General features: G+C 41.1%; 4 protein-coding genes across 7 annotated transcripts in view; 2 read left to right on the top strand and 2 right to left on the bottom strand.

The window, feature by feature from the left end:
* Positions 1 to 19,023, bottom strand: part of srcin1a (SRC kinase signaling inhibitor 1a) — a 130,789-nt gene extending 111,766 nt beyond the window's left edge. Inside the window, exons 1-4 of one of the 4 annotated variants that reach the window (XM_061749102.1) lie at positions 18,856 to 18,969; positions 18,701 to 18,770; positions 18,070 to 18,156; positions 16,757 to 16,892 (exon numbers count right to left, since the gene is read on the bottom strand). In XM_061749102.1, coding sequence (XP_061605086.1) covers positions 16,757 to 16,847 — 91 coding nt within the window. In that variant the 5' untranslated portion in view covers positions 16,848 to 16,892; positions 18,070 to 18,156; positions 18,701 to 18,770; positions 18,856 to 18,969. Of the gene's footprint in view, positions 1 to 16,756; positions 16,893 to 18,069; positions 18,157 to 18,700; positions 18,771 to 18,855 lie in introns of all 4 variants that reach the window. The other 3 variants (XM_061749101.1, XM_061749103.1, XM_061749104.1) reach the window with 3 other exon arrangements.
* Positions 1,528 to 10,678, top strand: wnt9b (wingless-type MMTV integration site family, member 9B). The gene is made up of 4 exons (XM_061750060.1): positions 1,528 to 1,694; positions 2,754 to 3,007; positions 6,435 to 6,700; positions 7,750 to 10,678. The coding sequence occupies exons 1-4, from the start codon at positions 1,609 to 1,611 to the stop codon at positions 8,209 to 8,211; spliced, it is 1,068 nt and encodes a 355-aa protein (XP_061606044.1). The 5' UTR covers positions 1,528 to 1,608; the 3' UTR covers positions 8,212 to 10,678.
* A 35-nt stretch (positions 19,024 to 19,058) lies between the features above and the next one.
* On the top strand, positions 19,059 to 25,645 carry gosr2 (golgi SNAP receptor complex member 2). The gene is made up of 6 exons (XM_061749127.1): positions 19,059 to 19,232; positions 19,377 to 19,441; positions 21,299 to 21,407; positions 21,490 to 21,622; positions 24,074 to 24,214; positions 25,135 to 25,645. The coding sequence occupies exons 1-6, from the start codon at positions 19,204 to 19,206 to the stop codon at positions 25,294 to 25,296; spliced, it is 639 nt and encodes a 212-aa protein (XP_061605111.1). The 5' UTR covers positions 19,059 to 19,203; the 3' UTR covers positions 25,297 to 25,645.
* Positions 21,627 to 25,992, bottom strand: part of gpatch8 (G patch domain containing 8) — a 31,753-nt gene continuing 27,387 nt past the window's right edge. The window contains exon 10 of the mRNA XM_061749120.1: positions 21,627 to 21,643. The gene's annotated coding sequence lies outside the window, so the exon portion shown is untranslated. The remainder of the gene's footprint in view (positions 21,644 to 25,992) is intronic.

Genomic DNA, 25,992 nt, shown 5'->3' with positions numbered 1-25,992 from the left:
CTCAAGATGATTTACGTCACTAGCGAAGATCTTCGCCAAAATGTGTAACCTTTAAAACACAATTTTTCTGCTTCCATGGAGCTAAGGCAATCCGAAAGTATTCACCCACTTAATTTCACACTTGATGGGTGGGCAGACACTCCACAAAGACCCAACTGTCGATACAAAAAAATAAATACATCTATTTTACATAATATATGCTCTGTAAAATATGTTTCAACATTAATACAATCGTAAAATTCATTTATAGTTTAAAATCCTCCCCATGATCTGGCCCTGAATGAATGAATAAAACCACTAGATAGAGCAATTTCCTCGGAATAGAACGGAGCACATTATTATCATGGAATACAAAAATGGTTTTCATATTAACATAAACTTGCACAAAAAAATGTCCGTATTTTAAAATATTTTTAAATTTTATAAAATGGTATTTTATAATTCCTGCAGATTAGCACTTTTTATTATTATAGTATTAATGATCTACATCACAGGTCAAACTGGTGGCCCGGGGGCCAGATCTGGCCCGCCACATCATTTTATGTGGCCCGCGACAACAAATCAAAATTGCTCATTGCGTTCTGGTGTAACACCATTGAGATATTTGCAAGCTTTCAAAACCGGTTCGTCATCAATGTGTTGTGTATACTGTATGTAATAACAGTATATGAGGTAACCTTTCATTTATATGGGTTCACAGTCGTAGCGGCCCTCCGAGGGAAGTCATAACTACGATGTGGCCCGTGACAAAAATGAGTTTGACACCCCTGATCTACATATATTTAATTCAATCATCATTGTTGCAGTGGTATCACTGATTTTTACAAAAAAAAAATTAAAAACTATGAAAATATTCTATAATTATTTTACATAATCATAACTGCAGATTGGCACTACTTAGATTTATAGAAAATTATTAATGTTAAATTATGTTTAAAACCTACATAAATATTGAATTATTTCATAATACCTGTAGATTGAACCTCTTAGATTTATATTAAAATATTTTGAATGTATATTCAATATTTGACCATTACAAAATGCTATAATTTCTGCAGATTGGGACCATTTCGATCTACAGAAAATGAACAGCAATATATAAAAATATATATTTTATAATAATTCCTGCAGATGATTGGCACCACAGATTTATAGAAAATATTTTTAATATTTTATAACTCATTATTTCATTAATAACCTCTGCAGATTGGCACCACATACAGATTTATACAGACGTATTATCATGAACAATTCACATGTCGAGATAGCATTTCCTATTTAATAATCATTCTCGCAGCCTGGCACCACTTAGCTCGATAGAAAGTTATCAATCATTATTCCGATTTTTAATGTTAAGATTTATGGAACGATACCATCAATGATTATGCCGATTTCCAATGTTACAAGTGCAGATGATCCACCTGGGTGGCGTTGACAGTGGGAGGGGAGGGCACGTCAACTGAAAAAGTGACGATGATCCGTCACCCTCCTCCTTTCCCTCTCTCTCTCTCTCTCTCTCCACGCTTAAAGAGCTGCGCCGGCCAACGGGGCTCGGACTTTCTCCTCGGGCAGAATCAGCGCGATGAAGAGCAGAACCGAGCCGGCACCATGCGCTCCAGGCTCCCGCGGACCGGCTGCCTACTGCGCCTCGTTGCACTCTGCATCCTCCTGTCGCACAGCGCAGCTTACTTCGGGTCAGCACAACTTTTCGCCTTTTGCTTGAAAGTGTTTCGAAAGGCTCACATCGGGACATGCACGTGTTAATTGTGCATTTTGAATTCAATTGGGCACAAATGGTAACTTCCCTTCACTGCTGCGGTGTGACAGTCTTAGGGCAGGTCTCTCCGCGCAACTTGGTGTTGCGGTTTTGGTTGTTGGATGTAGTTTTATTGCTGCTGCGTTATCCTTTTGTATCATTTCCTGTTTTTCATTATCTCCGCAACAATGATGAAAGTCTATTCTGGTATTGCTTGAAATCTAGGTTTCATGCCAATCCTAAATCATTTAGAACTGAGCTGAGGTTTTTTTTTTCTGCGTAAAGTGCCTCGAGATAAATGTTGCTGTGAACTGGCAACAAATGATTATCAAATTGAATTGAATCTCAAGCAAATTAAATAACCTGAAAAAAAAATGTTAAAAGTTTTTATGAATTTAATTTTTTTCACTCATGGTACTGATTCCAATTAGTATAATACATTTTTAAACTAAAATATTTCCCAGCTTTTTTATAATACCTAAATATTTAAAACTTAATCACACTGATTAAAATCAGCATACTGTAATACCAAATTATTATTTTTTTTTACAATCTTGATTAAAAAAAATCTACTGTTATCATATGAAAATATTTTTTTAAAACTGATCATTTGTTTTAGACAATACATTTTTAAAATAAAATCCCTTTATAGCTTTTATTACGTAAATATTTTGCAACCTTTTAATTTGTCATACTGATTAAAATCCGTACACTGTAAAAGAAAAAAAAACTATTTTAGTTTATGTTAACAAAAATTCAGCGTTTTATTATATGAAAATATTTCAACAAACTGATCTTTTGTTCAACTGATTACATAAAGCATAAGACATTTAAAAAATAAAATGTTATGTTACATACTTTTATTATCTGAAAATCTTTCAACCAACTGTAAGAAAGTATTTGAAAATATTTTAACAAACTTACATGTGTAGTTCAGCTTTTAACGTGTGGGGCTTTCCTGTTTTTTTTTTTTTTAATGAAATGTGTCCACGTCTAGACTGACAGGACGGGAGCCCCTGGTCTTCCTGCCGGGCCCCTTCTCCAACGAGCCGGCGACGGGCAAGTCCCACCTGAAGCAGTGCGAGCAGATGGTGCTGTCACGGCGGCAGAAGAGGCTGTGCCGACGCGAGCCCGGCCTGGCCGAGACGTTGCGCGAGACCGTGCGCATCAGCCTACTCGAGTGTCGCTACCAGTTCCGCAACGAGCGCTGGAACTGCAGCCTGGACGGCCGGGTGAGCCTCCTGAAGAGAGGTAAGACCGGGGTCGAACCTGTGACCTCGGGAGAACGTTGCCGTGTCTCTTCCTCTCCCCATCACTCAAGACATTTGACACTCGTGCAACAATTCATTGACGCTTGGCACATCACAATATTAGCTACACGTGCACTCAAGTGCCGTCAATCGAAAATTCGATGTACAGTATTCAGTTAATACTGTAACATGTTTTCATGGTGGTGCTGAACTGATGCGGAGCTGTTCCTAATTCTATGGATAACTTATTTAGCTACATGGGACACATACAGTACAATTGCAAGACTACTATAATGAAATCCTCAAAATTATCAAACTTTGACGCCAAACCCTCGCACACATTAGACCGCGTAGGCCAAAAAGCTTGGTAATTAGACGTTGCCCACCTGTTTTCTATACCTGCTTCCAATGGGGCTCATTTGGGTGAATTTTCTAGTAGGAGATCGTCAAAGTGGCGGCACGGTGCCCGACTGGTTCGCACATCTGCCTCAGAGTTCTGAGGACCCGGGTTCAAATCCGGCCTGGCCTGTGTGGAGTTTGCATGTTCTCTCCGTATCTGCGTGGGTTTTCTCTGGATACTCCGGTTTCCTCCCACATCCCCCAAAAATGTATGGTAGGTTAAGTGAAAACTCTAAATTGCCCGCAGGTATGAATGTGAGTGCGAGTGGTTGTTTGTTTGTATGTGCCCTCCGATTGGCTGGCGACCAGTTCAGGGTGTACACCGCCTCTTGCCCGAAGATAGGTGTGATAGGCTCCAGCATGGATGGATGGATTTTGCAGTTCGCCCAAAATGGCTGCTTCAAACCAACATGGCTGATGGTCTGGTCAATTTCAGGCATGGTTCCTTGAGACTTTTTTCTGCATCCTGTTATGATAGACATGTCCACTAAATTTCATGTTGACTGGTGAAACTGGTGCAGGGGGCTGATTTTGTCTAACTTTCTAGGGGGCGCTATTGAGGGAGATTTGGGAGGTTGAGCAAAAATATATACATTTTCTCCAGGATTCACATGCTTGCAAAAAACTTTTCAGGGATGTTTAGACAACCAAAAAGGCCATTAACTTGTTGAATAAATAATAAATACAACTATTCCAAGAGAGTAAATACACTTTTCCTAAAATTCTACTTGTGCTTTTAAGGTATTGATCTACTAAATGTATTTACATGGACTTTGGTGGTATGATGCACTAAACTTTAGTAACCTTTCTCCTGTTTTTACAGTTAATCAATCAGTCCTCAATCGTTTTGAGTCAAAAAGAAAAAAAAATTCTTGCAGCTGCAAGTTGAGCTTCAATCAAACAGGACCGGTACATATGGATATCAACATGTGGGATAGATGAACAGGTCAGCATGGAAGTAATGAGGGAGTGAGAATGCCAACAAGTGGCGGTGATGGTGGTGGCGGCGGAGACTTCTGAAGCCCCATGTGGTTATTTTTATCCGCCCAATTCCCAGAGGAAAAGGGTGGCGCGATTGCTTGCTTTCATGTGGGAAAAGGCTGTCTCCTAGTCAAAATAATAATTAATTGCATCAAAATAAGACACGCCCGCTGATAGCTCGGGGGCAACGAAATAACTGTGTGACACGAGGAGACAGGTCAGAAGAGGATGACATGACAACACGGTGAATGCTTTGTAAACATTTGGGCGTACAAGCTTATTCAAGGGCATTTGGTCTTTTTGGGGTGTTTAACGGTACGACTAAAATAACAGTTGGGTATGTAGCATAGATTTAAGGCCATGGTTTGGGGTGCATTCAAAATGTAATACATGTTGTTTATATGCCATTAGCCTATGGAGGCAAGAATTACTAGCTTAGAAGTGCCAGCCCCCTGCAGCCGATGCTCAATAGCATAGCACTAGAGCTGTCAAAGTTTAAGCGTTAAGGCATGATTAATCACCCAAAAATTATTGCATTAACCATGTATTCACTCAGATTATTTGGACCGCATGCGCTCCTTTACCTTAACCGCGGATGGATATTTGAAATGTGGTGCTGGTTGCTAGAAGGTCAGTTATCAGGTGAATGCTTACGCCAGTGCAACGATAAGTGAGGAGACCCCAACATGTGTGCTTGGCAGAAAAGTTGGTTTCAAAAGTCACCTCGATGGGACTTTCGAAAAATAAAAACAAAGGTAATTTGCAAATCGTACAGCGCTGAACTCTCGTCATCAATGCACAACAAGTTTAAAATACCATCTGAAAGCAAAATGTGGTACTATGTGTGGCATATTTGGCGTCCGAGATAAATCAAAATTCCAAAGTATAATTAATCAGATTTTTTTTTTTTTTTTTTTAATGAATCGATTGACAGCCGTACTTAGCGGCTAGATTTTCCTTTGTGGATCCTGGTTAAACTGAGAAACCAGGGAGGCCGGGTGGACTGTTTGGCACGTTTGACGTGCTGCCAAAAGCATATCATTAATCAGGACATCTGCGAGCCAGAGGCTGAGCTGCACTGTATTTCTTGACAGTACACTTCCCCTCCCTTACCCAATATGCTCCTGAACCTGAAAGTTCCATACTTAAAAATCTGAACACAAGGAATGTTACACTCCTAAAGACTAGCATGAACACAGTCATATGTTAACAAAAAGCCCTCAATTCATCATAACCGCTAGCTAGCAGGCATAGCAACATAGATCAACATTTTAGTAAGGTCACGTTTGTGCTGTGACTCGTTGCGTGAAATATACCCATTAAAAGATTTCAGAGGGCAGTTACTTAACGACCTCTGTGGCAACTTGGCTCTACTGCATCAGATAGTATAAAAAAGACTGAGACAGTCTTCCAATGACATCTTTCAATTCATTGACTGTTGTAGTTTTTGTGGTGTAAAACTCCCCCCCCCCCCCCCCAAGATAATCCAAAAAATCCATTTGTGTGAGGACTGGGAAACTCTGTCTTTGCACTTAAATGACAATTTCATACTTCAAGGAGCACTTTATGACAAATGTGCTTTCTTTAAACGTTAATCATACGTTTGCATTATTTCTGGTTATTTTCAGATGGGGAAAAAAAACAATTAGTAAAGTGCAGTCAAAAAATGAGTTGCATTTTTCAATCAATCAAATCAAAAATTTTAAACTGTAGGTAGGGGTTAACTGAGCATGCCTTCTATGATGATAACATTTGCTTCACTGTGAAAACTAGTTCATTGCATGCCGTTCGTAAGCTTGAAACGTCTGTAAACTGAGGACTGAGGCGAGGTGACTATTTGCAAAGTTGTTCGCACATCCAAAAGCATATCACTTGCCATGACGTCTGCTAGCCAGAGACAGATGTATTTGTTTACGGCGGGAGGGCGAGTTGGCAGGAACAATAATTGTATCAGTACGCCGTATGAAATAAAAAAATGTATGGGGCACTGTTTGACTTGCCCCTAGTGTAAAATCACCACTAAATCTTTTTGCTCTGGTTTGTTCCAGCCTTCAAAGAGACGGCCTTTCTCCTGGCGGTGTCGTCGGCTGCGCTGACCCACGCCCTCGCCAAGGCGTGCAGCTCGGGCCGCATGGAGCGCTGCACCTGTGACGACTCGCCCGGCATCCAGCACCGGGAGGCGTGGCAGTGGGGGGTGTGCGGCGACAACCTCAAGTACAGCACCAAATTCCTCAAGAGGTTCTTGAGCCAGAAGAGGGTCAGCAAGGATCTGAGGGCTCAGGTGGATACCCACAATGTCAATGTGGGAATTCGGGTGAGTACAAAGTGCCCCCAAATACTGCAATTTAATCCTACCGATGCCATGAGAGGATGCTAGAAAAGGTTTTTAGCTAAAGAGACGAGAGTCGGAGCCAGGTGTTCTTAGGCATGATAAAGCTTGCTGTGCGGGCCGACTGCAAATTAAAGGTCTCATATCGCAGAGGGAGTGATTATAACAGTGGCCTCTTTTTTAATATACGAGCAAGCATTTTTTTTCCATGTACTAAATCAGTGGACTCGCCATAAATCCTGCCTAATGTTGGTAACCACCGCTGTGGCGCTCTGAAATTGACAAGAAGCCCCCGGGGATCTTTCACCCTAGACAACAAAGCCAAACAAAACAGGAAGAAGTAAGGGCAGAGCTATCTTATCTGAGTTGAATGTTTTCCTCACTTTACACCGATGTGGTCTGAGAAGAGAGCATGGCCTCCCAGCCACCCACCCAGCTCTCAGTAATAGTACTCTGAAGCCCCCTGAGGGTTTCATACCTGTAGAGGGAGGAACTAAGCAGAACTTTTCAACCTCAAAGTACCCTGAGGCCTGTCGGACTAACCCCCATGCTATCTGACCTGTCTCTGGCCCTCACCCAGACAGATGGCTGAGTGATGGTGCAAACAAATCAGGGGTACCCCTCTTGAGCTAGTTTTGGGGGCTGCTTGGTTTAAGTCGGTTGCGTGAGCAGGCGGTAAAGGGAGGCGGAGAGATTCCAGCGTTTGCACCATGGGTCCCGCCATGTCTCGGGCTTGAGGAACGAGACATGCGAGGCAGACAGTACTAGTCGCAACAGAGCCCGAGCTGTCCGAGTGAGAGATGTGTGCCAAATGAAATACGACAGTTGCCCTCAATCCATTATCTTAGAGTTAGCACCGAGTTGAGCTGAAACATTCTGAAAAGGTGCAGCCGACCGCCTTCAGGAAACCGTCCACATCCGTGCAGATAGACCTCCCAGATAAGATGCCAGGTAATGAATCAAAGCTAGAGAACTGACATCTCCCTGTTTTTTTCCCCTCTCCCCCCTCCTTCTTCTCATGCTGTCTGTCCAAGGCGGTAAAGAGCGGCCTCAAGACCACCTGCAAGTGTCACGGGGTTTCCGGCTCTTGCGCCGTACGGACTTGCTGGAAGCAGCTGTCTCCGTTCCACGACACGGGCCGGCTGCTCAAGTACCGCTACGACACAGCCATGCGGGTTCTCAGTGTCACCAACGTGGCCACCGGTGAGAGCGAGCTCGCAGGGCCACGTCGCCACAGCCAGAGCCTGCGTACCACCGACCTGGTCTACCTGGAGGAGTCGCCCAGCTTTTGTCGGCCCTCACGCTATTCAGCGGGCACAGCCGGACGATCGTGCGCCAAGGACACTAGTTGCCAGAACCTTTGCTGCGGGCGCGGCTACAATACGGCCATGCGCCTCACCAGCCTTTCCTGCCACTGCCAGGTGCGCTGGTGCTGCCATGTGGAGTGCCAGACGTGTGTCCGCGAGGAGGAGGTCTACACTTGCAAGAGCACATAGGCCTTGGGACCCTGAGGAACACTGAGTTCCCCTGGAAATGTGGCAGAAACTGATCAGGCCAGCCACATAAATGTATTCTGCTGAGGCGCACTTTGGAACATGTCCTTGTAGATCTATGCTAGAGTAATAGTGTTTGCCAATCAATACCCTAGCATTTCCCATATTTAATTGATCATTCCAAACAATTGTTATCATCCCATTTCTATGGCTAGATTACATTACGCTACCTAGCTACAGCCATTGAGAGGACAGCAAATTGGGTAAAAATGTACAACTCAAGACTTGTTTCCACCAAGTGGTACAGTTCGATTCAGTTTGTCTCGCTACAATTTCCATCCATCCATTTTCTTTACCGCTTATCCTCACTAGGGTAGCGGGCTGCTGGGGCCTACCCCAGCTATCTTAGGGCGGGAGGCGGGGTACACCCTGAGCCGGTCGCCAGCCAATCGCAGGGCACATAGAAACAAACAACCAGTCGCACAATTTAAAAACAGAAAATACCTTATTGGGGAGTGTTGTACAGATGACACGAGCTGTGTTAGCTACGTGAATAGCTTGAGAACACAGGCCAAGCCGCCACGTTGTAAACAACGATGGAGGACAACCAGAATTTGGTGTCATTTCTTCTTGACACATGGATCAGTTGGGGTTGTTTTAGTATCCTAAGAACTTTTACCGTACTGGAAGAGCTTGGTGGTATGTGGAAAGTATAGCATTACATAAAAAAGCAAGACCACTATGACCTTTTTTGTTGCTTTCCAAAGAGCGAATTTAGTTTGGTCTTTCCACTTATCATTTTTGTCGACTCTTGCATGTTGTACTGTTGTCATTAGTCTATTGTAAAAATTATTTGCACCACTTCAATCACGTTGCTATCTGCCGGTGTGGGTTAGCTAAACAAATACAGTCTGTGAAAAGTTAATTTTTGTACTTTTCTGTGGCGGTTTTTCCTATATTATTTTTGTCTCAAGATGGTACATCAGACAGGATGGTAAAATTTCTATGAAGCTGTGCTTCTACCAAGTTGAGTTCAGTTAGTCACACTACGATTTGGAACAGAAAATCATATTTGGTGTGTGTAGGTGGGATGGCCTTCCACAAAGAAAAGATTTGTTCTCTCTTAGTGACATGAATTATTTAAAAGTACTGTAGCTACCATAAAATTATAGCATAAATTAAAAAAGCAAGACTACTACTTCATTTTTCATTGCTTTCTAAAGAGCATATTTACTTTTTCCACTTCCAACTTGACGCAAGTCTTGTGTGTCATACTGTCCTCATTGGTCCGTTGTACATCCAGATCGTAAACCACACAGGATCGTTCATTTTATGTCAAATAAAAACATTTGGTTAGCCTTGCGTAAATCATTTCAGCTTAATTTGCTGTGTTCCATTGCTGTTTCCTGCCTTCATCCACACCACTAGGGGGTAGCGCAATTCATACCAACTGGTTTGTGACAACAAGAACTCGCACCGAGATAAAACATCATATCACGCAGCCCTTCTGTTAATCACCCTTGATTTTGAGAACGCTGCACATTTTTCTGTTGTGCTGGTTGCTCTGAAAATTCCCGAGCATTTCAAACAGGTACTGGACACTATTTATTGTATTTGATCTACTACTGCTGCTTTTTGTACTTTACGCTTTGATTGAACCTACCTGTCTGTCTTTCTTGTCTGCTGTATTTTATTATAATTTTTTTTTTTAATGCCAATTAAGGGTTAAAGCACTACTGCTGCTCTGGCTATGTGCAGTATATTCAAAACAAAACAATTGATGGTAGGGAGTTTTTTTTATTTTAAAGGATCACTGGAGGACATTGCGTGCATATACAGGATGATTATTGAACCCCCCACAAAAAAAAAAAACAAGCTGGCTCTTCGGTTGCTCTTATGGAAATGTTTATGGAAATCTCTGCGTGGAATGAATGTGTGCTGGAGCCTACAAAAAGAACTAAAAGGGGGTTAACATAGTGGGGAACAACAACAATGCTTTAAAGTTTAACATTGCCCTAGAGAATAATTTGTTATTGTTTAAAGTGTAATTTGACCACATCTTTACTGTAAATGCTTTCAAAGTGGCTCCGTAATTGGCCTCCCTATTTTCTCTCCCAGGTGCAAATCAGAGAAAATGGCCACGTGGCGCCCCCTCATCCTGAAAAGCAAAGTGTCCATGTGTGCAGGTCAAATGGGCCCAGAAGTCTGTGGGAGTTTGTAATTAAAGATCATTTGAATATAACTCACATCAGGGCTCATATAGTTTTCTACCTCACCTTTTTTCCTCTTTTTGCCTAATAACATGGCCGTGGATGAGCGGCGTTATACTCTGATGGAGAAAAATGTCTTTTGAAATGTTTGTAAAGTTTCCTTTGAACCTGGTAATGTATCTTCAAGTAAAAAGTATCATTTTTTACATATGTACTTTCTTATTTAAAGCATAGAAATAAATGAACAACTTTTGATGAGAGACCGTGTCAGTGATGTCAATGAGTAACCCCCCCCCCCCCACACACACACACACACACATTAGCATTATAGTGGTAGAAATTCTGGCAGGAGACATCCCGACAGGTGTTGTGCCTATGGCCATCCGCAACACAATGATGATGATGATGACCACACCGAGGACCATAATGCTGAGGAACGTTGCATAAATAAACAAACAAGAGTGGCTGACCCGGCCATTTATGTCCGATTAAGCATGAGTCAGAAACTCATTTCGCACGCTGTATTTTATGAGCGCCTGCTTTTGATGTCGCTCTCTAAAAGCAGTGATTATGCCTTATTATTCCTCGTAAGCACATCAACAAGAGTCAGTTGTAGTGAGCAGAGGTAGGACAAATTGTTCTCCATTAGCTAAAGTTACAATACCCACTTAACTAGTTATCAAATACAGTTTCGTGCCAGCTAAAGCACTCAGAGATCTTACTACTCACAAGAATGCTCTAAAGTTATAACGAGGAACACACAGTTCACCTGGCACTAAATACGATTCCACACCCAGTAACTACTACGGTTTCTACTACAGAAACACTGTCTTACCACTCACTTCAATATTCGAAAGTTCAAGCTCTAACGCCCACGTCAGCCGCCATCAAATATAGTGCCACATCTGCTAAAGTGCTACTAAATCTTTCTACTGACAACAATACTCTAAAGTTGAAGTCATAACGAGGAACATTCACTTAACATGGTACAAAATATGGCTCCGCACCTGCTAAAGCACAACTAGTTCTTACTATTCACAATATTCTAAAGTTGAAGTTATAACGAGGAACACCCAATTAACATGGTACCAAATATGGTTCCTGCCCTGCTACATTGTTAAGAGGGAAGAATACAGAAACAATCTGTCTACTGTTTAATAAATTACTCTCACATTGAAGTTCAAATGAGAAACATCAACTTATCGGGTTACCAAATATGGTTCCACGCCAATTAGTGCTTTAATTCATGCAAGAAAACATGGTCTCACTACAATATTCTACAGTTAAGGTTCTAACACCTACTTTACCTGTTACCAAATATGGCTTCTTGCTACTTTATAATAGATAGATATAGTCATTACATGTGATTATAACAATTTTACATAAGTACAACACTTCACTTTGAAGCCCGTCTATGCCACAGAATTAATTCCCCCTTCCTTCAAATCTGGAAGGTCAGCGAGCACCTGAATGAGTCATTTTTCTCTCTGGTGCCAGAGGTTAAAGAAGTTCACAGACTAGCCCACTAGACAACCAGAACACTGTATTATAATATCACAGATCAATATTTAACTTTAATCGACGTGACTGTTGGATAGGGAAGGAGATGAGAGGCATGTTTTTTTTTTGTTATTTTTGGGGGTGGGGGTGATGTTGGACATCAAGGAGAAAATGAAGATGGAGGGATAGAGACCCCTGTTAGGCACCCCCCTCCCCCACACATACACACACACACAAACACACAGACACACACTTTTCTCATGCAGCTTGTTGTTGTTGTTTTATAATGAACTCCTAAAGCCTTCATTTCCCTTCTGCAGCCTGAGTGGAGAGGGCGCAGAAAGGGGGCTTCGGAGTCTACCGCCGGATTCGCACGCACATGCCCCCAGGGTGGCGGCTTTGTGCAGGGGTTGGAGGTGGTTAGACGCGGGGCTGCGATGCAATATCAATGTGTGTCTCTGTGTGTTTGACACAGGCCTGACATCATGCAGGTGAAGGAAGAGAAAGGTTTTTGCATTTGTGTGTGCACACCTGTGGTCACCGTAGTAGGAGGGCAGGTGATATGTGAGAGGGCGTGTTTGTATTTGGGTTCATCTGTGCGGGTGTGCAACTAGGCTAGGCTAAGTAAGCTAGTCCCAAAGATGCTATTTGCCACCTAGGAGACAATGAATGGCACCCAACTCAATAAATTCTGATGAGACTGGAGATTTTCTCCCATAGGAAAAACATCCATTCTATGGCCAAACTGTGTTTGTGTGTTTACAAAAAAAAAGGTGAACCAGAAGGATGTTCAAAATGAAAATGGACCCTTAAAAAAAAAATCATGTATTCATAAAAATTAAAATTAAAAAAATACTAAAAATAATTTTACAATTGAAATGAATGAATTGGTTTAACAATTTTATAAAATAAAACTTAAAAGGATAGGTTGAAATTATACAATTTTCACAAATGATGAGTGTACAAATAAATTAACAACTCTTAAAAATGTAATGTTTTGCCTTTTGATGGACGAGCACAACCTGAGCGTGCAGACTGCAGTCGCCTCGGTTACATATCCAGTTTATAGGCACATTCAAAAGAGGCCTGGGTGAGATTTAAATAAAGGAGAAAAAAAAAAAAAAAAAAAAAAAAAAAAATCGGGATTGACCTGCAGTGTGAGATTAGCGTTGTATTTGGTCTAGTACCATATTTGGTAACATAGAAGAATGTTCACAATTGACCCTGAGTTCTAGTTATATACTATTTAAATGGCTAAAATAAGTTCTTAGTGTAGTTTTTTTTCCTACCATTTTTTGTGTTAAATGTAAGAAAAGAAAAGAACGTTATTGATGAATTATAAAGAGGCGACAACACACCTACCACACGTTTATTACCATTTTTATTGCTCAAACAACTGTAAGTAGTTAAGCACCACGAAGGAAAAGGATTCAACACTGTGATGTGTGCTGAAATGAGTTGTCATGAGGTACATTTTTGGTGACTTTAGGCATATTTTTCTCCAAAATTGTACAATGTCATTCAGCTTCAATGGTTCCGGTGTATTATTGTGGTTCTCCTTAAAACTGGAAAAGCGTATTATCTCGCTGCAGCTATGATTGCTCGGAGGTTGATACATGACTTATTTATTTGTTGGCGGCTCAGCGAGGCGTGCAGAGGTTTGTTCGACGCTTTGGCTCAAGGACACAAAGCGTTAGTTCCTCATCTGTAATCGGAACCTCGAAGCCTCAGGTGAGGGGGGGGGGGGGCACCTAAAACCCGACCAACACTTCCGCCTCCTCAAGTGCTTGATAGCATCAGTTCTAATCCGCCACATAGCCCAACAGGACTGTGGCGGGAGAATTTAACTGTAACATTGATGGGGTAAAATAAAACAATTATAAAAGGGTTTTCAGCAAGGATTTTCTTTTTTTTTTTTTAAAGGGGGGGGGGTGAAAATTACAGATACAATACATGCAGAATACAGCATTGGGCAGGAATTTGGGAATGAGTAATGCAATTGCTCAACCCACAACAAGAACATGCGCCGCCTCGGGCCATGACAAGGTTGAGTGCATACCTCAATTGGGGGGGGGGGGGGGGGGGGAAGTGCTGGATCGGGTACGGTGGCTGACAAGGTTGTGCACTCAAAAACTAACTTTCCAAGAATCACAACAGAATTCCACACATTAAAGTAGCAAATAATTGAGCGATAGTGTAGTCTGAAAGCCACCTTAATAAAAGTTAATTAAATTGTTATCATGAATACCATTCATGACATCAGCCCAGATCACATGACTGTCAGTCACTGGTTAGTTTGATAAACTTCAAGTCAGAGTGGCAAAAAACAGCCTGAAGGCTCCTTTTTTAAAGAATTGTTAACTATCTGCCGAACTGCTGCTTGTTGTGAAATGAGTTGGGGTTGAGTTAAGTTCATTGCTACCTTACAGCACTAGTATCTAAAATTTTTGTCAAAGCAAAGACTCCGCCGAACGATTTCTCACATCTCGAAAAACTCGGTGTCAAACGCTCATATCGCAAGGCACCACTGTGTGCATGTGTATCAGGGCTATCAAAATTAATGCGTTAATGCATATGATTAATCACAAAAATGTATACACATATATACATGTATATATATATATATATATACATACATATACATACACACACACACACACACATTGTATATATACCCCCTTCTCCTATTCTCAAATTCTTTTTTGGGGAAATTGTTAACCCTACTTCAATGTTTAAGATCATCAAACAAATGCAAAGATCGGGCAAAGATAACCTAAATAAACATGAAATGCAGTTTTTAAATGGTGATTTAATTTATTAAGGAAAAAGAAAAACCTATTCAAAGTTACCTGGCCCTGCGTGAAAAGGTAAGCCCCCCCTAAACCTAATAACTTTCTATAACTGGCAATGAGTCTTTCACATCTCTATATAGAGATATTTTAGCCAAATCTTCCTTACAGAATTGTTTTAATACAGCAAAAATGGAGGGTTTTCAAGCATGAACGGCGTTTTTAAGGTCATGCCACTGCATTTCAATTGGATTCAACTCTAGACTTTGACTAGGCCACACCAAAACCTTCATTATGTTGGTTCCAACCATTCAAAAGTTGAGTTGACGATGTGTTTTGGATCGTTGTCCTGCTGCAGAATCCAAGTGCACTTTAGCTTGCGGTCACAAACTAATGGTCGATCAGTGTCCTTCAGGATTTTCAGGTAATGAGAAAAATTCATTGTCCAGGTCCTGAATTAGCAAAGCAGCCCTAGACGACCACACTACCATCACTATGTTTGAAACTGCATTTTATGTTTACTTGGTTTATCTTTATCTGATGATTTGTTCCATTATCTTAAACATTAAAGAGGGGAAACTACTCAAAAAAAAAAAAACAAGAATTAGCATGGATTAATGGCATTTCCAGTCATTTCAATGGGAAAATATGACTTCAAATAACAGTATTTTGGTTTGAGCGTGCTCGCAGATTTAGGACATACTCAATTTATCTTTCTCACCAACAGGTCCCACAGGATTCATTTAGATTTTTTTTTAAGAAAAAAGAAAAACTAGACCTTTTAGTGTATATCTGGCAGCGCAACCCCAAAAACAACAAGATTTGGTATTGTTTTCAGTTCAGGTCAGAGGAAAACAATCACTTTTCTGCTACCTGGATGTAGCTTACAAACATTATGAAATGGTCTAATTCTTCTATATTTCCCATGGCAAGGATGTAGGGTGTTTAACATGTCGCTTGACCATGCACACACTTACTTACACATGCTGTATGAATACACTGCAGGGAACTCCTGGGAGAAGCTGTTCCCATGGTGCACTTGCACACCTGCAGCAACAACAACAAGACGGCCGGTATCGTCGGACATGATAACGCCTTCGTGCGCTTCCATAACTCACTCCCTGCGCCATCCTACTCTTCTCAAGCTATGCACATACACACATTCACACACCTCCATTACAACCAATACCAACACATGCCGGCATCAACATTGTCCAAGAGGGGAAAAACACACTGATAAAAGGAAGAGGAAGACCTTGTGTCTGGAATGTTGGCGACACAATTATGTTGTCTGTTGGGCTCTGCGTACACTCATCTGGCCACTTCATTAGGTATAGCCGCATAATCAAAGAGCCGTATCAAAAGAGTAGAATGCTTGATTTAATTGAAAGGAATTCATGTAAAAATGTTTTTGTCATTTGCAGTGTAGAAGTGCACTGCATCATACTTAAGAGCTATTCCTAATATTCTAACCCGCTCATGTAGCTCATTAAGGAACCTACTCCACTCATAAGGTGCACTTTTACTGTATAATGGTATAAAATAATTATATAAATGTATAAACAGAGGGTAAAAAGACATTCAAAAACAAAGTACAAAAAAATAAATGCTCAATCATATTCATTTCACGATTTTTGTATGGTTAACTATAATTCTCTTTAAAATGTATTTTTTGTTACTATTTTTGAGTCTCTGAAACAAATTAACTGGATTTACATTATTTCCCATGAGAAACAATGCTTCAGTTTTTGTGTATTTCTGTTTTAGTCAGCCTTTGTATAACGGAGCAATCACGAAAACAGAGGTTCCACTGTATAGTACATGTGTACCTAATACTGTGACCATCTGTGTGTGCGTGCGTGTGTTTGTGTGTGTGTGTGTGCAAGTAGGGGAAGCCCTGAGCTGTCAAGCAAGCATCTCTCAAGTGTCACAGGTGGTGTAGCCACAGGGCTGTGCGTGTGTGAATGTGTGAGTGACAGCTCGATGTGATGGTCTCAGCCTCTGTCGGAAGGAGGGAAAGCCGATCAGCTCAATCAGAAAATGACTCACTTGCAAGCAGGCCCGTTTTTATCCCAGCAGAACTCCAGGCAGCGCGGGCCAGGCTAGGCAAGGTTCTGACAGGCCCCATTTTTGCTCTCATTCAGCGTCTCGTCACAGCGGCTTCAAAGTGGAGTGGATGTTCTCCCTAGGGGGCGAAATAAGAAGAAGAAGATCACTATGCCTTAAAAAAATGAGTGGTATCCCAAAAATTGTGGCGCCGAAGGCCTTTTTCTTCCTTCTTCTCCTCCTCTCATAATTACCTTCTTTACTTCAGTCAGTCTCTGTGACCAGTAATTGTTGAGTTATGATCTATTATAATGACTGGGAAACTTCCTTTTCATAACCCTTAACATGGCCAGTGTCATTGAAATGTATTTTAACACCAGAAAATGATTGTAGCACATTAAGACATTTTTTTTTTTTTAAACTTTAGTACCTTTTTCTGGATTTGCACTCATTAGATATAATTAACATAAGCATCCATCAATATATTATAAATATATTTTATTGAATTTACTTCAACCTCACGATCGCTCTTTGCTAATTGCCTGGGACAAATCATGCGTTTCTCGTGCATTATAGTGAAGGGTTTAGCATCCATTCCTGCTCAGTTACCAAATTTTGTTATAGAATTACTGTCTTTCTATATTGTATATGAACGAGGACCTCTTATTATACCATTTTGATAGATGCTTGTAACTTAAACTTTTTTCTCATTTTTCTACAACAAAAACTCCACAAGTGTCTTTTGCTTATTCGTTGACATTTTGTAATGTGTCCACTGGAAACGCTTTTAAATCAACATGAAAGTCTGTGGACAAGTCTATCATAACAGGATGCATGAAAAAGTCTCCATGACCAAGCCCAAAATTTAACAGGATGTCGGTCATTTTGGTTGGAAGAAGCCAATTTGGGTGAATTCCCCAATAAGAACCCTGGTATTCAGCCAAAATGGCTTCCCAAATTCTAGGGACTAGAGGATTTGCACAAATGGGCCCCAATAGGAAGCAGGTATCCTCAACGGATGTGCAATGCTATATTGCCAAGCTTTGTAGCATCTAACGTCGGCGGAACATGGTGTTCAGTGCCTTGTTCAAAGATACCTCTGCCTTGCTTTGGAATTGAACTGGTTGCTGAACTCTTCAGCAACCAGTCCCAATTTCTATGTTTTTGCATCCACTCCAATCTAACCCTAATGCCTTCTGAACAACACAAAATAGTATCTTTCTAACTAAGGATCTCAATAGATAGTATACAGAATGGTGTGCTTCCTTGGTGGAGGTAAGGTCAGGGAGCGGTGCGATGAGATGCCTTGAACACACCTGCAGTCTGGACACTAGTGGCTTGCGCCGGTGGTGCGCAGGTGTGGAGGCAAAGCAGTAAGCTCATCTCATCCTTTCCTCAGGGGCCTGAGAGATAAAGAAAGACAGACCGAAAGTAAAGAACCCTGCGACCTTGAGACGAGGGGGGCGGTAAACGCTCTCTTGTGGACCTCTACGAGTTGACAGGGGCCTTCATTTGGCGCTTCCCAACGCCACAGGGGCTATGGTGTTATGACAACTAAGGGGGGGCGGGGGGAAGAAAAAAAGCAATGTGAGCAAGAAGTAGCATGAACGCATCTCCAGACTTTCTGACAGTTTCGTAGCCTGGAGGTACACGCAGCCATCAAGTCAAGCACCATCTGTCTGGCTCTACTTGTTGATGGCTGTGCCAGATGAGGTAAAAAAATATTACTCGGGCGGGAAAAAAGAAGAGGAGCTTGTAACAACTCGTTCATAGCTTTCACTGGACTAATTAATCCTCTTGCCTTAAAATTAGTCAACAGGAAGATGTGGTTTTCGCTTGAGAATCAGTTTTAGACCTGAGGAACTGTTGTGAAATGTTGGCTGGGAAATCTCATCATTGAATACTTTCACACGACACTTCATGACACGGCTGTGGCTGTAATCTTACCTCATCTTTTGGAATCATTAGGTCAAACGGGGATATCAGTGAAAATAGAGCATGGCTGCTGAACTATAGCCTAAGGACACATGTCAAAAGTCTTCTGATTTCTTCTTCTTAAACTGGTGTGTATCGTGTATCATCAACTAAATCACTTAACCTACCTACCATGCCGCCCTTTTTATGCTTGACGACCAAATAAAACACAAAATATAATTTCAAAGTTCAAAACGTCGCTCAAGTATTTTAGCCATGTAAAGTTACCTTCCCAATATGGCGACAGATGTGAGCGCGCGCTCATCGCCACTCAATTTCCGTTGTGGGCGTGACGTCACCGCGTTTCCGCTTTCCTTACTTCCGTACACAAACGCTGATGACGTGTGCCTTCAACACTACCTCGAGCTAGCTAACTTAGCTCCCCGTAGTGGCACGCCGAGGGGCGATTAACCCATACAAATAAATACATATTAAACAAAAAAGTAAGCGAGTAGTTCAGCAAGAGGTTGACAAAGATGGAGACGCTTTACCACCAGACAAACAAGTGAGTTACGTGGAAATACTGTTCTATTTAGCAAACTTAACTAGCCGACTCCCACCGTTAAGGAAAGCTGCCAGCTGTAGATTTTAATTCTTAAAGTAGTTGAATTATTTGTGGGTTGGTTGCTTAAATACCACTTTTGTTTAGGCAAATCCAGGAGGTGCAGTCGCTCATGGGCAACCTGGAGATAACAGATCGCCAATCAGTTCACTGTGAGTACTTATTTGCACGTGCAAGAGTAAGTCACACATTCTATGTGCAAGTCATATGTAAGTGTCAAGTCAAGTCCCAAGCTACCATGGCAAGCAAGTCAAGTGGAGTCTCCACTACATTTCAAGCAAGTCAATTAATACAATCTTTTTTAGTCACAACATACGAGGTATGTTTGAAAGGTTACAGGACTGGTGTCAACAATAGCTATATTTCGTGCCTAAGCTACAAAGTAGGAGTTTTCCCCTCCAATGTGGACCAGATGATCAACCAGTACCTCGACAAAGAGTTGCTGCGACAATTGCTTTGTTCAGTGCGTGAGAAGAGGTGACATTTGTGGCAGGAAAACCCGTGCTTAACCATGACAACACGCCCCCTTACAGGATGACATTCAATGCTGTAGTTGTTTTTGTCCCTTTGAATTGCTGGTTTGATCATAATTGTGTGGTGTTTCCTCATATTTTGCCCCTTCCATGCAGAATATTCGGAACAGCTCTCAGTTTGATGTGTTCAGTGTAAACGACAACCACCAATTGTGTGTTTGTACACGCATATCCCTTCCTGTACTTCTTTGGAAGGCTAATTAATGTCCATTCCGCACGCACTTCTTGTTATGGCTGCCTGTGCTTGATTGTTTTGTAGGCTTGGTGCTCAGTATGGAACAGGAAGCAGGGGTGGGTTCTTTTAAATATAATGGTGGGAAGTCTACAACATCCCCCCTCCCAAAAAATAAATAAATAAATAAATAAATAAAAGAATGCCACAACATTGGGTACACCAAGATTACCAGTGAGAACTATATAAAATATTCCACCATAACAAACATAATACTCATTTAAGTTTACACTAACACGTAGAGGTGCAACAATTAATTCAATTAAGTTAATCGACAACTTTTTTGATATTCAATTAATCGTAGAGACCTTGTTTAACTTAAAATTGTCCAGATCCTCAGAAGTTCAGCTTCTCAACAGTAAATATTCTGATTTCTATAAGAATTCCATGAAAGCAGGCTGATTATATTTTTGTTTAATCAAAATAAGACTTTGACAAATATCTGCTTTTACTTCGAAAAACAATGATCAACATTTTTGCCTGTTTTCTGATGTTACGGCTCAAACCAGTGACTGAATCATAATCAGTTTGTGCATTTTCTAAAACGTTAATTTGAAATAATGTCCCCCTTTAAATAAAGGGATGGAAATTAGTTGTTTTTTAACTGATTCATCTGTTAATTAAAAAAAAAGAGATAGTAATCGATTATTAAAATAATTGTGACTTTTTGAACTTATACTGCCATTTTGTAGTAGAATACGCCTTTGAGGTCATACACAATATCATGTGAAGAGGAGAAAATTGTGATAACCATAGAACAGGAAGCAGAAAAATAAGTGGAAAACATGGGCATGCTGGCCGCTCAGTACAATATGGCTAAAGTGACAATACCAAGACAGGAACAGAAAAACTGCGTGGTGTGGGAAGTCAATTTTTGAGTGGTTAAAGACCCTGTACAGGTACAGCTCAATAAGTTAGAATATGGTAGAAAAGTCCAGGCATTTATTACCATTCGTACTTGTAAAGTGAATTCAGAGATTCGAAGTACATTGACCCTGCATATCTTAATTTTCACTTGTATGACAGTTAAGCATGTTGAGATGTTACTTAAAACCTTGACTATAGACTTTTGAGGGCTACTATTTAACCCTGGAAGGTTTTTTTCCGCATCAAAATCAAAATGTGAACAAATGTATGACAATTTGAGTGAGCTTGTTGCTAACAGGTTAGGGCAGAATGTTAGCAACACCTCTCACTGTGATTGTCACATAACTGAATATAATGGTTGTCTTCTCTCTGTTTAGTGTTAGAGAATGAACTTCAGGCTCGAATTGAGCAGATCTTCAACCACTTGGAGCGTCTGGAGATCCTGGCCAGCAAGGAGCCGCCCAACCGCCGCCAGAATGCCAAACTGTGAGTCGTCTGATTCACCCGTCACAGCTGAAATCGGAAAAATTGATTATCTTGTAAAAATATTTTCCTCCCCTTCCAAAAGGCGCGTGGACCAGCTCAAGTACGACGTCCAGCATCTGCGCACCGCCCTGCAGAACTTCCAGCACCGACGCTACACCCACGAGGCCCAGGAGCGAGAGCGGGAGGAGCTCATGAGGCGGACCTTCACCACTAATGTCAGTTTCTCCATTTTGACCCTTGTAGAAAAAAGACAACGAAGTGGTACAGTACAACGCAGTATTGATTTCAATGTGTTTAAAGTGTGTGGAAGGGGTACAACTATATAATTATACAATATATACAATTTGTCTCCATCGCAGATTTTCACCTACTGTAGGTGGGTCTGGAACATATCCCCGCAAAAAACGGGTTCTCTGTACTAGGACGGGATATTAGGCTCACCTAGTGAGAGAAGAAAAAGAAAAAAAAAAAGAGACGTGATTTAAACAGCACGGTTGACGACTGGTTAGGACATTGGCCTCGCAGTTCTGGGGACCGAGGTTCAAATCCCGGCACTGCCTGTGTGGCGTTTGCATGTTCTCCCCGTGCCTGGGTGGGTTTTCTCCGGGTACTCCGGTTTCCTCCCACATCCCAAAAACATGCGTGGTAGGTTGATTGAGGACTCTAAATTGCCCGTAGGTGTGAATGTGAGTGCGAATGGTTGTTTGTTTCTATGTGTCCTGCGATTGGCTGGCGACCGGTTCTGGGTGTACCCCGCCTCTCGCCTGAAGATAGCTGGGATAGGCTCCAGCAGCCCGCGACCCTAGTGAGGATAAGCGGGAAAGAAAATGGATGGATGGATGGACGTGATTTAAAGTCGTCATGACAACATTTAAAGTGGACAGGACGCTAGTTAGTCATCGTGATGAGATCAAATTCATCATATATAGTCATCTCAGTGAAATGTCAAGGCATTGTGATGGGATTTAAAGTCAACAATTGGCAACTGTCATTGTGACGACTATGTATCTCATCATAACGACTTTGTCTGATGATGACTTTATATCTCATCATGATGACTTTAAATGTCTTTGACAACTTTAAATCACATCTCTTGCTTTTTTTTTCCCCTCTCACAAGGTGACCCTAATATCTCGTCGCAGTAGAGAACCCGTTTATTGCGGGCATATGTTCCAGACCCACCTGCAATAGGTGAAACTCTGGAATGTACAGACAAATCTTTTTTTTATAGTTTTACTCCTCCCACAACGCTGGAAAAACACATTTAAATTAAAACACACAAACTCAAAAAAGCATCATCTTTCCCTATTGAAATGAAGGGAAATACCAGTCATTTGTTTCAGCCCCCCCCCAAAAAAAAAACCCCAAAATCTTTTGTTTTTTTTAAATAAGGAAAAAGAGCCCTCTGTAATATTGTACTTTATAAAATCATAAAGAATTTAACAGTTGGTGCATCACGATTTAATGCTACCAATTTCATTCTGGTGTGCCTGCTTTGGGCACTGGGGAGCAGTATAATACAGACATGCAGACAAATGAGCAGTACCTTTTCTACATCTACTGTGACTCAGTAAGATGCTTGTCATTTTTCAAATAGGATAAATAATATATGCATGTGAGTATTGTTATATCATGTCTATATGTTACTCCACCATTTGTGTTAAAATATCTGTCACTTAAAGGGTTCTAAAAAAGTGACGATTGATGTTAGCCGTTAGCATGTCAATTACATTTTCCATTTTATGTTAGCATTAAGCTTGCGTGCCATTCTTAAGGCAACATTTGAAATGCACTTGTAAATCTTTTTTGGACAGTCAACTTTAACTGGGAGTGGTGTTTAACAACTTGAAGCCTCTTTTTTTTCCACAAACTGCTAGTCATTATGAAGTGAGTTGAACTAAGTTCACTGCCACCATTCAGCGTTTATATCTCAAGTTTGCGCTCACAAGTCAAAGCTAGGCTGAATGACAGCTTATATGTCGATAAACTTGCAAGTTGGGTCACTCGTATCTCAAGGCACCACTGTATTGCTGTGGCGCAATCTTGGTGCCAAGCACCTGTTTTAATGACGCCATAGCTTTGTCTAATAGAATAAGTGCTGTGCTGCCATCATGTGGCATCCACAGGCAATTACAAAACTTTTGTGTGGTCGTCACTCACTGTAAACTTGCAGATTTTCACTATTTGTTGCAGGGAACTATCCCTATCCTGTTCACTGTATAGTTATAACAACGAAATGTTCAACCAAACCATTACATTTTTGCTTAATGCTAACTGAATTTAGCATAGATGTTATGGTAATTCTAAATATTCAAACAAATGCTACTTAGAGCAGCAACACACACAATTAGAGCATACAACAATACTCACAGGCTTATATTCTGTTACGACTAATATTACGCAAGCTTTGTTGGGGCCCTTCTCTGCCTTTTTGTTCCTAATTACACTGCATTCTGTTAAGAGTCAAACTCAATGCTGTCTGACTTATTGTGGCACAAGGTGCTGCTACATTGAAGCCGCGCAATTCTAAATTTGGACTTACCTACAGTATATCCTGTAAAACCCATGAAAACAGATTGCTTCATAATCTGTCATATAGCGGGGGTTCGAAAGATAAACCACTAAAGAGCGTGGGAACACTATAATGCTAATCATAATTTTTACAGGACGCCGACACGTCCATCCCAATTGACGAGACGCTGCAGCTCAACTCCAACCTTCACAACGCGCATCGAGGCATGGACGACCTGCTGGGCAGCAGTAGTAGCATCCTCAACGGGCTCAGAGATCAAAGATCGTCGCTCAAGGTAAGTGCATAGGCCCTTTGGGGAAAATGAAAACCGGATCAAACTGTGGGTGTCGCAGTATGGAAGGCTAAATCCTGATCCTGTGTAGATGGTATCGTATGGTATGGATGAAATCATAGCAATACAGGTGTCAACCCTTCTTAATCAGGATGGTCTGTATGTAGGATGTCCGTTGTGTCACATTTCCCCACCTTAAAAGTCAAGAGTGCAAAGGTTTTAGGTTGGTTAAAATTCATATTTACATTCTTAATGTTTTGTGATGCATACATCATTTACAGCAAGTTGACTACAAATTGGGTTTTATTGAGCACTCCTGAATGTTCCCGATTTTGAGACATTCTGGATGTAGTTACTTTATCCACTGCAAGGGCTCCCGGAAGTGATCTAATGTTTGTCAAGCATTAGCATGCCGCATTTACTCTGAATGGGGAGCTACGATTTGGAATAAAAGCAGGCTGAGAATTAATTTTAAAAAATTAATGTCAATGCATATGATTAATCACAAAAATGATTGCATTAATCATGTATTAATGTATCACAATTTACTGATGGATATCTTATATAGATATATATATCACCCGGATGACAGCGCGTATCACGAAGAACGCATAAGTCTCGAGGCATCGAGGAACGCCATAGTACAGTGGAATCAAGACTCGCCTGTCAGATGTGTTGTTATCTTCAAAAGACAAGGATTAGTACAAATGTTTCAATTTTCATTGTTTAACTTCTTCATACACTTGAATTGATGCCACTGGGTGAAAAAACAACAACCATAGAACAGGAAGTAGGGACTCACTGCAACGTATGCGTGTCCAATCACTTTAAACTTTCATGAATTAGGTTAAGTTGAACATTAATTTTGTGGTTGATTATATTTTTTTTAATGTGTCGTCGTCGTCCTCTGCTTTTGCTGCCAGGGGACCCACAAAAAGATGCTGGACGTGGCCAACATGCTGGGCCTGTCCAACACAGTGATGCGACTCATCGAGAGGCGAGCCACCCAGGACAAGTGGATCATGATCGGAGGGATGCTGCTCACGTGCATCTTCATGTTCCTGGTGGTACGATATCTGAGCTGAACCCAGATGGAGCCACAGACGGTTTTTTGTTGTTTTGTTTTTTTTACACATCAGATGTATTTTTCTCTTGCCATTAGGGTTGTCAGTTGTTGCACCTTCATTACAGTATTCGTCTACCTTCATCATGCTCGACCCACTCCTTTGAAATACAAGCTGATCTGAAATGTCTTTTTTTTTTTTTTTCTCAATAACAATCTACATGATTGGTTAGAGGATTAAAATGTGATGTAGTTTCATTAAGGAGAGGTAAAAGAAAATTGTAATTGTACAGTACATTGTCATGAGTTACAGTTGACGCTAGTCTCACTATGTGAGTGTTTAATTCTTAAATAAAACTACTTGTAACATTTCCTTGTCCTATTTCTATAACATAAAATGTTGCCTTACAGCAGAGGTCAGAAACCTCCGGCCCTCGCCAATTATATCTGGCCCGCCATCCGACGTTTGTCAAGGCACGATAATGAGCCAGGCTGCTACAGCAACTCACTTCACTTCCGTGTGCAGTATTTAAGCACCTGGAAGGCCCCATAACCCATGTGACGCGACGATGTTAAGAAATACACCGATTGGCTGATTCACCCACATGACCGAAATGGACCGTGCAATGTGGAATGTCTACAAAACAGCAGTGTGCCAGCTGTAACTGTTTACATAAGGGGTGTAACGTTTATCGCCCAATAAAATTGAATTGCAGAA

Source organism: Phyllopteryx taeniolatus, chromosome 16 (genome assembly GCF_024500385.1).
Source record: "Phyllopteryx taeniolatus isolate TA_2022b chromosome 16, UOR_Ptae_1.2, whole genome shotgun sequence".
NCBI lineage: Eukaryota > Metazoa > Chordata > Actinopteri > Syngnathiformes > Syngnathidae > Phyllopteryx > Phyllopteryx taeniolatus.
The sequence above is the reverse complement of the archived record's forward strand: the minus strand, read 5'-3'. Positions and strand labels throughout refer to the sequence as shown.

Excerpts from the sequence above, each read along its gene's own strand:
- wnt9b (XM_061750060.1), top strand. The coding sequence starts at position 1,609 with ATGCGCTCCAGGCTCCCGCGGACCGGCTGCCTACTGCGCCTCGTTGCA. Across the intron at positions 1,695-2,753 it reads CACAGCGCAGCTTACTTCGG|ACTGACAGGACGGGAGCCCC; the intron begins GTCAGCACAACT and ends GTCCACGTCTAG. Across the intron at positions 3,008-6,434 it reads GGTGAGCCTCCTGAAGAGAG|CCTTCAAAGAGACGGCCTTT; the intron begins GTAAGACCGGGG and ends GGTTTGTTCCAG.
- gosr2 (XM_061749127.1), top strand. The coding sequence starts at position 19,204 with ATGGAGACGCTTTACCACCAGACAAACAA. Across the intron at positions 19,442-21,298 it reads AGATCGCCAATCAGTTCACT|TGTTAGAGAATGAACTTCAG; the intron begins GTGAGTACTTAT and ends CTCTCTGTTTAG. Across the intron at positions 21,408-21,489 it reads CGCCGCCAGAATGCCAAACT|GCGCGTGGACCAGCTCAAGT; the intron begins GTGAGTCGTCTG and ends CCCTTCCAAAAG.